This window comes from Bos javanicus, chromosome 1 (assembly GCF_032452875.1).
Source record: "Bos javanicus breed banteng chromosome 1, ARS-OSU_banteng_1.0, whole genome shotgun sequence".
NCBI classification, from domain to species: Eukaryota; Metazoa; Chordata; class Mammalia; order Artiodactyla; family Bovidae; genus Bos; species Bos javanicus.
In genome coordinates, this window is record NC_083868.1 from 70,393,736 (window position 1) to 70,405,979 (window position 12,244).

General features: G+C 37.6%; 2 protein-coding genes and 2 non-coding genes across 7 annotated transcripts in view; 2 read left to right on the forward strand and 2 right to left on the reverse strand.

Annotated features, from left to right (window-relative positions):
• LMLN (leishmanolysin like peptidase) overlaps window positions 1-9,251 on the reverse strand; it is a 50,820-nt gene extending 41,569 nt beyond the window's left edge. For all 3 annotated transcript variants that reach the window (XM_061411225.1, XM_061411209.1, XM_061411218.1), the window contains exons 1-4: window positions 8,937-9,251; window positions 1,766-1,860; window positions 1,177-1,207; window positions 31-113 (exon numbers count right to left, since the gene is read on the reverse strand). In XM_061411225.1, the coding sequence (XP_061267209.1) occupies window positions 31-113; window positions 1,177-1,207; window positions 1,766-1,860; window positions 8,937-9,155 (428 nt within the window). In that variant the 5' untranslated portion in view covers window positions 9,156-9,251. The remainder of the gene's footprint in view (window positions 1-30; window positions 114-1,176; window positions 1,208-1,765; window positions 1,861-8,936) is intronic.
• LOC133255513 (U6 spliceosomal RNA) lies at window positions 460-566 on the reverse strand. Its single transcript, XR_009738953.1, has one exon. It is a non-coding gene; the product is annotated as a U6 spliceosomal RNA (small nuclear RNA).
• Window positions 9,252-9,258: 7 nt separating the features above from the next.
• The window catches only part of IQCG (IQ motif containing G), a 55,779-nt gene continuing 52,793 nt past the window's right edge, over window positions 9,259-12,244 (forward strand). The window contains exon 1 of one of the 2 annotated variants that reach the window (XM_061411248.1): window positions 9,259-9,343. The gene's annotated coding sequence lies outside the window, so the exon portion shown is untranslated. The remainder of the gene's footprint in view (window positions 9,344-12,244) is intronic. The other variant, XM_061411278.1, reaches the window with a different exon arrangement.
• LOC133255187 (U6 spliceosomal RNA) lies at window positions 11,666-11,774 on the forward strand. The gene has a single exon (XR_009738898.1). It is a non-coding gene; the product is annotated as a U6 spliceosomal RNA (small nuclear RNA).

Genomic DNA, 12,244 nt, shown 5'->3' on the forward strand with positions numbered 1-12,244 from the left:
AGAAAATGAGCTGTGTGAAATGTGACATACCTACTAAGTAATATAGTGCCCGCAGGTCTACGAACCTGGAAAGTCTTCTCTAAATAAGAAACAGCTTGTGGGAAAAGTTTGTTCTAAATAAAAGTTGAAATAAAAAAACAGTCAGAATTAACTAAGAGATAAACCATATTTAAAACAAGCAAGCACAGGGTATTAATGACTAAAGGGGAAGAAGGAAAAAGCCTTGTAACTCAAATACAATATTTAGTCAAAGGTTGTGTGGCTAGGGGTAGGGGAGAGAGTGAGCGTAGGAGCAAAGGAATTTCTTCACCTTCTAGTTTAGTTTTGGAGGAAAAAGCACCAGAAAGTTCCTTCCGTACCCTATTCTATTTAAATAGAATATTATAAAACATAAATCACAACTATTAATCTAACTTACTTTATTTTTTTTTTTAAAGATTCTCCAATAAGTTTATTTTGAAAAATATGGAACGCTTTACGAATTTGCGTGTCATCCTTGCGCAGGGGCCATGCTAATCTTCTCTGTATCGTTCCAATTTTAGTATATGTGCTGCCGAAGCGAGCACTCTAACTTACTTTAAATTTGAGACTGCTTTAGATGACTCCAACACTAATGTAGTTCATGTTAAGAAAATCTTATATGTAGAAGATCTACTTTAACTTCACCAATTTCTGTTGCCCATAATGAGCTGGCTTAGTGTGTGTGTGTGTGTGTGTGTGTGTGTGTGTGAGCGCATGCCTCTGTAATAGTTAAAAAGCGTATGAGGCTAGCACCTTTATAAACAACCTTGGCATTTCATACTATCTGGCCAATTATTCTTCAGGACAATGAGCATTTACACCAAGAAAACTGTTTTTGATATTTTTAAAAAGTCATCTTTTCCATCCTATCCTAAGCATGCTCTGCTCCCCTAAAACCTAAGAGGACAAGTAAAAGAAATAAGAATGACTTAATATCACATCATAAAATGAGAAAACTTAATATCAAATATGAACAAAGTTTTAGTGAGTACATCACAACAACATGTTTGTGAAAATGAGAAATACATTTACCAACATCTTTTATTTAGTCATTCACAAAGTAGTCATGCATATATTTTTCATTATTGAAGTAAAATTAACATATAATAAAACGCACGATTTTAAGTGTTCAAGTCATGAGTATTTATTACATACCTTTACAAGGTGTCTTTTCTCAGGGAGCAACCTGAAAATGATGACATAAAACATAAAGATTGCCATGCTGAGGGCAAACCATCGTCTCATTTGTTCAGAATATATCTGGCAGGAGCCCCAGATCTCAGCGAGCATTTTAGAGTTGATCAAATACAGTCTTGTTCATTTGGGAAGTTAAAGATAGAGAAAGACATCAACTACTCCCAATAGCTCTTCATAAACTACTACAGATTCATAATTTATCTCTTTTCTGAACCTCTCTTTCTTTAAAAATCAGGCTATATCACCTCTCTGGTTAATAATTTTGCACATGTTCTTATTATTGTATATATTGGTATTTCCTCTTATTTTTCCTTCAAGTACTTATTGTGGCCAGGTCTCTTATTGACCACATCCACGGAGATATACGCTGGTTCTGTTTAAATTATTCAAGATGCATAGGTTTAAATCATATCTCATGGCCTTCATCTTTCTAAATTAAAAAGCATATTTAGTTTAATTCCATTTACGGAACTCCAGGTAACAAATGAAAGTATCTTCAATAGTTTGATTCTTAATAAAAAAGATGACAGAATAATGGTGTACTTACTCTTCAATACTTTTATCGTAGATAATCTTAATTCTTAAATGTTCATTAACATCTCTCTTTACAACATGATTTTTAAGATGGACCTTATTTATGACCTGAGAAAAAGGAATAGATTTGAAAAAATATATATAGATTAGCTACTTAAGGACTCAAAATTAACAAACTAAATTTTAAATGTAATACTCAGAAAAAAAAAAAGAACTAAATAAATCAAGAGATAGTTCATGCTCACAGATACAAAAACTCAGTACTACCAAGATGTCAGTTCTTTCCAGTTTCACCTATGCCAATCCCAATAAAAATTTCAGCAAGTTACGTTGTGAATATCAACAAACTAATTCCAAAGTTTATATAGATGGCAAAAGACCCAGAATAGCCAACAAAATGTTGAAGAAAAAAACAAAGTTGAAGGAATGACACCACTTGACTTCAAGATTTTCTATAAAGTTACAGCATCAAGAGAGTGTGGTACTGGCAAAAGGAGAAACAAATAAGTCAATGAAACAGAATAGAGAGCCCAGAAATAGACCTACATAAATACATTCACCTGATCTCTGACAAAGGAAAAAGGCAAGAAAATCAAACAATGTCTTTTCAACAAATGGTGTTGGAACAACTGGATATTCATATGGAAAAAAGTGACTCTAGAGTCAAAGCCCACATCTTTTATAAAAATTAACTCAAAATGGGTTATAAATCTCAATGCAAAATATAAAATACAAAACTATAAAACTCTTAGAGAAGACACTATAGGAGAAAAACTAGATATTCATGGGTATAGTGATGACTTTTTTGTTTACTTTTTAATACTTATTTATTGTTTATTTTTGGCTGTGTCAAGTCTTCGTAGCGGCACACGGGATCCTCCGTTAAGGCATGAGCTCCAGAGTGCACGGGCTCTGTAGCTGCAGCTCGCAGGCTTAGTTGCCCTACAGCATGTGCGATCTTAGTTCCCTCACCAGGGCTCAAAGCCACATGCCCTGCATTGGAAGGTGGACTTTTAACCACTGGACCAGGGAAGTCCCTATTTATTATTTTTTAATTGCAGCATGCAAACTTTTAGTTGTGGCACTTGGGATCTAGTTCTCTGACCAGGGACCAACCTGAGGCCCTCTGCACTGGCCCCCACTAGACCATCAGGGAAGTGCCTAGTGATGACTTTTTAGATACAAAACTAAAGACATAATCCATGAATGAAATAATTGATAATTTCAACTTTATTAATAATAAATACTTTGCTCAATGAAAGTTAACATTAAGAAAAGAAGACAAGCCACACACTGGGAGAATATATTTGCAAAGGACACATTGGATAAAGGACTATTATCCAAAATATACAAAGAGCTCTTAAAACTCAACAATAAGAAAATGAACAACTCAAGTAAAACACGGGCCAAAAACCTTAACACACACCTCACCAAAGAAGGTATGCAGATGGCAAATAAATATACAAAAAGATGTTTCACATTACATATCATTCAGTTCAGTTCAGTTCAGTCACTCAGTTGTGTCCGACTCTTTGTGACCCCATGAATCGCAGCATGCCAGGCCTCCCTGTCCATCACCAACTCCCGGAGTTCACTCAGACTCATGTCCATCGAGTCAGTGATGCCATCCAGCCATCTCATCCTCTGTCGTCCCCTTCTCCTCCTGTCCCCAATCCCTCCCAGCATCAGGAAAACACAAATTAAAACAATGAGATATCTCTATATGGCTATTAGAATGGCCAAAATCTGGAACATATACTATACCAAATGCTGCCAAGGATGTAGAGCAATAGGAATTCTCATTAATTACTGGTGGGAATGTAACATGTACAGCTATTCTGGAAGACAGTTTTGGCAGTTTCTTACAAAACTAAACATACTTCTTGCCATAACCACTCAGCAGTCATGCTCCTTGGCATTTACACAGATGAGTTAAAAATGTAAATTCACACAAAAGCCTGTTCATGGATCTTTATAGCAGTTTTATTCATAATTGCTACAACTCAGAAGCAGCCAAGATGCTTTTCAATAGGTAAATGGATAAATAAACAGTGGTATATCCAGACAATGAAATAGTATTCAGAGTTAAAAGGATGAGCTATTAAGCCATGAGAAGACATGAAGCAAACTTAAATGCATATCACTGACTCAATGGACATGAGTTTGAGCAAGCTCTGGGAGATGATGAAGGACAGGGAAGGCTGGTGCGCTGCTGTCCACACAGTCACAAAGAGTCAGATATGACTGGGAGATGGAACATCAACAGAGTGAAAGAAGTCAATCTGAAAAGGCTACATACTACATGATTCCAACCAGATGACATTTTGGAAAAGGGAAAACTATGGACACAGTACAAAGATTGGTGTTTGCCAGAGATAGAAAGATGGCAGAGGAATAAGCAGAGCACACAGGATTTTGAAAGCAGTGGAACTACCATGTATGATACTGTAATGATGGCTATGTGTCATTATGCATTTGTCCAAACCCATGGAATGTACAACACCAATAGTAAATTCTAATACGGACTCTGGGTGCTTATGATGTGTCAGTGTAGTTTCATCAGTTACAACAAAAGTACCACTCTGATTAGGGATGTTGGTGATAGGGGAGTCTATGCATGTCAAGAGGAATACAGTACTTGGGAAATCTCTGTACCTTCTTCACAATTTTGCAGTGAGTCTAAACCTGTTTTTATTTTTTTTAATAAAGTATTTAATTAAAAAAATAAAGATGAGAAGACAATGAAACAAATAGTTAAAGCACTAAAAGAAAGATGTTCAATACTGAAGTTTATCTCTAGTGAGATAAAAGATAAACTTTTACATCTCATAGATAGGTGAGATATAAAATTCTAATCATAAGCAAGCTGGAATGGCTAGACTAATATCAGCAAAGCAGACAAAGGTAGAGAGTATTACCAGTAATAAAGAATGTTTTATAATAATAAAGGATTGAAAGTGAAAGTGAAGTCGCTTAGTACTGTCTGACTCTTTGTGACCCCATGAACTGCAGCCTACCAGGCTCCTCCCTCCATGGGATTCTCCAGTGTGAATGTACCTAGCAATAGATTCAAAATCCATGAAGCAAAAACTGACAGAACTAAAGGAAGAAAAAGAAAAACATTTATAATCATAGAAAATTTTAAGATCCTATCAATTAGACAAAAAATTTTAAGAACATAGAAATCTATAGCTAATATTTTATAATAACTGTAAATGGAATACAACCCTTAAACTTGTATAAAAAATATAGAAATCTGAAGTGTACCATCAGTTACCTTACCTTATTGATGTGTACAGAAAACTACACTCAGTACCTATAGTATACTCTTTACTATTACACAGAAAAGCTTAGTGGGACAGAGCATATGCTGAAATATATGTAAAACAATTTCAAAGAACTGAAATCTTACAGAAGATATTCTCTAAATTAGAAATTAATAACCACAAGCTATCTAGAAAAGGACCAAATATTTAGAAATTATATTTTAAACATTTTTAATAACCCATGGATCAAAGATAAAATTACTTGGGAAAATAAAAGCATCTGAACTAAGTGACAATTAAAATACAATGTGTCAAAATTTGTGAAGTGTAGCTAAATTTGTACTGAGAGAAATACAGATCTTTAAATGTTTATAGTAGGAAAGAAAAAAGAGCTCAAAAACAATGATGTAAGTCTCCCCCTAACAATATGAGCAAAGTAAATCCACGATAAGGAGAAAGGAGAAATAACAAAACAGAAAACAATGAAATAGAAAACAATGATTAAAGAAAATTACCAAAGCTTATGGTTGGCTATTTAAAATTATTAATAAGATTAATAAGCTCCTAGAAAGAATGGACTAGAATAAAATAAACACAAATTACCACATTGGAAATGAAAGTGCGGATATCACTCAGATTCTATAGACATCAAAAGGATAAATATATTATGAACAACTTTGTCAGTAAGTGTAACAATTCAGATGAAATAAAGTCCTCAAAAAACACATGTTACCAAGACTGACACAAGATCAAATAGATACTATGAATAGACCTGTATCAGAGAAACTGAATTTATCTGTTCCTACCAAGTGGTTTCTTGGGGCCAGAAGTGAAAACATGAGTTTTCTGTAAATGGGCACAAGGGTTCTTTCCAGGTTGATGAAAAAATTCTAAAACTGGACTGTGGTGATAGTTCTATAACTCTGTAAATTTATTAAAAATCACTTATTTGGATACTTAAGTGGGTGAATTTTATGGTATATAAATTATAGCTCAATGAAAGTGTTAAAAAACAAACAAACAACTTTTCATAAAGAAAACTGTAGGCCCTGATAGTTTCAGTTATGGATGGCATCACTGACTCAATGGACATAAGTTTGAGCAGACTCCAGGAGATAGTGAAGGGCAGGGAAGATATTAAGGAAGATATTTTCTACAAACTCTTTTAGAAAATATATAATAGAACTTTCCAACTCATTTTGTACAGTCAGCATAATTCTGATACCAAAAGCTAATAAAAATTTCACTGAAAAGCAAACTATAAACCAACATCACTTATAAACATAGATATAAAAATCCTTAATCTATGAGGAAACTGAATTCAGAAGTGTATTAAAAAGGATAATATATCATACCCAATTAAAATTTATTCCAAAAATACAAGGTTGATTTACTATTGGAAAATTCAATGTGATCTACTATATTATACATTATATAATTCCATTTATTTAAGCTGAATTCTAGAACAAGCAAAACTAATTTGCTGTAAAATCTAAATCTAATATGAAAAAAATAAAAAAAAGAAAAGAGATGGGAGAGACTGATTGGCACAGAACAGGAGAAAATTTTCTGGAGACTTGAAAATGTTCTATTCTGTATTGTGATAGGTTGTTGGTTTTACATGAATGTAAATGATTGCATGTGCTACATTTTAGTATATATAAATTTTATGGGAAAACAAAAAAAACCTGTAAAGGTAACAATAACAATGGGTGGATAGAGAATGGACAGAAGTATATGAAACAGAATAAGAGAGCAGTGGTAAGTGTTGAAGCTGGGTGAAGGATCATGGGAGTTCATTATACTATTCTGGTTTTGTTTTAATTTATGCAATAAAAAATTAAACCAAAACTTAAAAGTTTTCAGTTGAGAACAAGTTATATAAGTCAAATGCTTTGTAGTTCCCCATCATTACCAATATAAAGTTACTGTAATTTCCTGTTGCAATTATCAGAGATGCAGTCTCTACTGTTACAATGACTAGCACTTGCCTATTCTTTGTGTCCAAATTAAAGCAAAGAGAATGGCTATGAGGACTTGTTACAACATACTCTATGAAGAAACAGGAAAATTTATTAGGAATGAGAACTCTCAAGAATTTAATAGCTTGCTTTTAATATCCAAAGCACCATCACTATTTAGTTTGTTCAGCCAAGAGCCATAAATAAGAATAGAGGGAAGTTTCAGGAGGAGTTTTCAAGCTGTGTACCTTTATTTTATTTTGCCACACCGCACAGCATGTGGAATCTTAGTTCTCTGCTAGGGATTGAACATGTGTCCCCTGCAGTGGAAACTCTTAGCACTCTTAGTACTGTACTGCCTGAGAAGTCCGTTTTCAGTTCTATAAAAAGAACAATGATCTCTCCAAAAAGCAAAGGGACTGCCTCTGGAGACAATTTCCCTATTTGTGGAAATGTTCAAATATAAGTAAGAGATTTGTACACTGGCAACAATCACAAGAAGAAAACAGCTATTAAGGTTCCTTCAAGTACAGAGATTTTGCAGTTCTTTGAACTACTTTCTCTTGATCTAAATTCAAAGAGAGAAATGCAGGGCTTTGTGGGAATGTATTTTAAAAAGAATTCACTAGGTAGGTGGGAGAACTGAGATGTTTAAGGGTACAAATTTGCAACTAGTAGATAAGTCAGTCCTGGAGATCTAATGTACAACACAGTGATTACAGATTACAATACTGTATTGTAAACTTACAAGTTGCTAAGAGACTAAAGAATAAATAAAACAATTCAGCCAGAATGCAGTGTCATGATAAAAGCTGTAATATAGCCACAAACACCAAACTTAGAATTCTGGCATATATGATTTTAACAGCATACAGAAAAATTTGAAAATTATCACAAAAATGAATTTTCTTAGATTTAGATTTCTGGGCTGAACTGAAAATTTCCAAATTAATCTTTTTTGATAAAGTAATAAGACAAAATATTAATATAAAATCAATCACAACATGCAGCCCTGCCCCCAGGTACTGTGTCTCCTTTCCTCAAAGAATACTGATTACTGTGGCCCTCCTCTAAATAATGTACAGAAATCAAAGTACAAGACACAATCCTCATATACCAAGGAAAATTACAATTCAACTACAAAAGCAAGATATGTCTGAAAAATAAGCTGTCACCACATAGCGGGACTCGGTTAAGTGCCAGAAAAGAGTACAGATAAGACATATTGTAAAATGAAAAGAACATTCTGCTGGGGTGGTTTCAGCAGGCTGCCTTGCGATTAAGGAACTAAGAATGAAAGAATTTAGACAGGAAGAAAAATACAATGGGAGGGAGAAAGGTATTTCAGGGCAGGAGAACAGGGTTAAAGCAAGCAATGTGATGAAGTAACTTAAAAATAAATCTGAATTTTGTCTCCAGAGAACCCCCAATATCTCTGCAACGATTTTGTCTAGCTCTCCAATCAATTCTTTTTCAAACCTTTAGGTCAGTGGTTTCCAAAGTAAGGTCCTTGGACAAGAAGCATCATCAACGATCTGGGAACTTCAACTGCAAATTCTGAGGCTCCATCCGAGATCTAATAAGTCAGAAGTGGGCAGCGGGAGGGAATGAATGGAGCGGCCAGTTGAATTTTAACAAGTCCTTAGGACACGACTGAGCGATTAAGCACAGCACAGTAGGTAATTCTGATGTACACCCAAGTTGGAAAACCACTGCTCTAGGACAACTTGCTAAGCACAACTCTCCGCACGGTAAAGTGATGATGTTCTTTTCGAGTGCCGAATTGAGCCACTTTGCTGGGTGCAAGAAGAGAGCTGATGGCTGGTCCCAACCCTCTGAGAGTCCAGTCTCTGGCCCAATCTCGCTTTCTCCCCTAGTACACCCTGTTCCAACCCTATCCTCTCTACCGTTGCCTCCCATATTACTTTACCCTCACAGGGCCCCTCCGTCGCCCTACCTCAGAGTCAGACGGGACGTGGTGCCGACACGGAGGAGAACTGCGCAAGGAGACAGGAATAGATGTGGTGCTTGCCCGGAGCCCACCCAAAAGAAGTAAAACGCCTCGGACCCATAAAGGACCGCTCCAGTGCCACCGGCTCGGGCCCAGGCCTGAATCCGAGGAGCCCGCTCTTCTACCCGACTCGGCCGCCATCTTCAGGCCGAGCGTCGTTACCATGGAGTACGTGACGCCTCCGCGCCCAGCGCCAGCCCCGCCCCTCGCCTCTCCAGGCAGGTGGAGGGACTTGGCGGCTGAAAGTTGCTTTTTGATTGGCTTGCGTCACCGGTAAGAAGTTCAACGCGGAAGATGAGAGTCGCATCACGATCATCGCGTCTCATTCGCGTGAAGCCGGTCTAGCAGCCCACGTGAGTTGCGCTGTGAGATTAGTCGGTATTGATGGTAATGAGATGGTGATAAGTGCGTGTCCTTACTGAAGGAGTTTTACTTTTTAATTCAGTTATCCAGTGAAAAAATATGGACCCACTAGGTGCCAGGCGGAGAAGGCAATGGCAACCCACTCCAATGGCAACTTGCCTGGAAAATCCCATGGGCAGAGGAGCCTGGTAGGCTGCAGTCCATTGGGTCGCTACGAGTCGGACACGACTGAGCGACTTCACTTTCACTTTTCACTTTCACGCATTGGAGAAGGAAATGGCAACCCACTCCAGTGTTCTTGCCTGGAGAATCCCAGGGATGGCAGAGCCTGGTGGGCTGCGGTCTGTGGGGTCGCACAGAATCGGACACAACTGAAGCGACTTAGCAGCAGCAGCAGCAGGTGCCAGGAGCTTAGACATAAATAGATGCAAAGTCTTAAAATTTAGCTCTCTGTTTAAAAGGTAAGTGGAATGTACTTTTCAATTTTACTTATCCTGAGTCACCGATTTTAGGACCTACCTTTTTTTAAGTTGAAAGTAGTTGATTTATAATATCGTGTTAAATCCACTTAAAATTTTTTTGTCCTCCCCCTTGTGGCTCAGCTGGTAAAGAATCCGCCTGCAATGCGGGAGACCTAAGTTCGATCTGTGGGTTGGGAGGATCCCCTGGAGAAAGGAAAGGCTACCCACTCCAGTATTCTGGCCTGGAGAATTCCATGGACTGTATAGTCCATAGGGTCGCAAAGAGTCGGACACGACTGAGCGACTTTCACTTTCACAGTAAGTGGGATCTTAAGTTTCCTGACCAGGGATCAAACCCTGCCCCCTGCATTGGATTTAATCACTGGACCGCCAGAGGTCCCAAACGCACTTCTTAACTAAAGTCATTTTCTGTACAATCAATGAATGTTAAGAGTTGCAAATGTGTTAACCCCGGTAGCTTAGATGGCAAACAATTTGCATGCAATGCGGGAGACCCGGGTTTGATCCCTGAGTAGGGAAGATCCCTTGGAGAATGGCTTACCTACTCCAGTATGCTTGCCTGGAGAACTGCATGGACAGAGAGTAACAGTCCATGGGGTTGCAAACAGTTGGACATAACTGAGCAATTAACACTTTTAACCCTGGAGGAAACCTGGTAGATCCTTGCTATTAAAAGCTTAAAAGCTAAGCTGTGAGAAACTATAAAAAACTAGTCTCCTTGTGGCCCACAAAAGAAACCAAAAAACTGGGAACTGGAAGCACTGAGCTTTTAACAGTCACTTCAAGAATTGAATATTATAAATTACTATACTAGGAACTGTAGTAGGTTAAAAAAAATTCCCAAGAATTTATACATTTTATAAGATTATGTACTAAAAAAAAAAAAAAATGGGTGGGGAATCCTACACAAGAATAGAGGCATTAGATGTGGCTATCATCCCACAACAAAAGGTAGTTGGGATTTTAAACCAAATTTATCACTTTTAGTATGTGCTCTACACAAAACCACAAATTCCGGATTGTGAATAAAGAAAGAATGGTACCAGTTATCAAGTTCCTAGAGATAACAGCAGTGTCACCCTTGTGGAGTGGCAGTTTTAACAGTTTAAAGGACAAGGTGCTAGCCATTTTAGTTCATTTCTGTGAAACAAGCAATTCCTCCAATGTAACTTTGTCTTGAGGAGTCTGCACTAAACCAAACCTCTCTATGGGAGCAGATGAAGCCCAATACAGGCTCTCACAAGTGCTACCATTCCATCAGTTTGAGTGTGCATGAATTTGTGCGCAAGGCTTACTTCCAACTGCATTTACTCTGGTTATCCTAGACACTCAGCTTGCTTTTTCAATTGCCTACCACCTCATTACTCTACCATCATCCCTGGATCTATCCACTGAACTCCTACAACAGAGATGATTTCCTCTCTTCTGTACGCCTAATCCAGACCCCAGTAACTACCTGCTTTCCTAGACATGTTGACAGGTGGGCATTCTCCAGCTTTCTAGAACTCATGAACTCTCCCCTCCCAACCATCTCCTGGTCCCCCAAATTTGTGTAAAGTTACCTGTTCAGCAACCAAAGCTGAGAACATTACTTGTGAAGACTCCTTTCCACAATTGGTTTTAAAATTTGGTTAATGTTTAGTCTATTTCAGTGTGCAAATATCTTAGTTAAGACTGCCAAGCCTGCTTGGTTTTCCCTTCATTTATGCTGGGTTGCACAGGGATCTTTCTAAAATATGAATTTTGTCACCTGTCACTCAAGCTCTTCAATGACACTCTAATACGAGAATATTGTTGGGACATCCTTGGTGGTCCGGTGGTTAAGACTCTGCTTCACACTCACTTTGGAAGCATACAAACTAAAATTGGGATACTACCAAGATTAGCATGGTCCCCACACAAGAATGACACACAAATAGGTGAAGCATCCCATATTAAGAAAGACTCCACTGCAGGGGGGGCGTGGGTTCGACCCCTTGTTGGAGAACTAAGATCTCATATGCTATGGGTGACACAGTCAAAAACAAAATTAAATACTAATATCCTGGCATCTGGTAGTTTTCTAGACTTTCCAATTACTCCAAATAGGTTTTAGTCACATTACATAACCCAGTTAATTGGTTCCTCAAATGCCTTCTGCTTACACATCAAATTTGGCAAGTGATATTTCATCTGCTCTTCTTGGCTTAACCCAACTTTCCAAGTTCAATTTCCATAAGATCCTACTTAAGAAATTTGAAATGTGGTGGCCTTTAAAGGGTGAGGACAGCATGGTTGCTCAATGATTCCAAAACTGCTGCTTCTTACAACCCACATTGTTTCCCTTATGGCCATGCCTCCCAACAGTTGCTGCTGGACAGCTGCTAGACAACCAAGACTGGCAGTACACATACATACCCAATTTCCCTG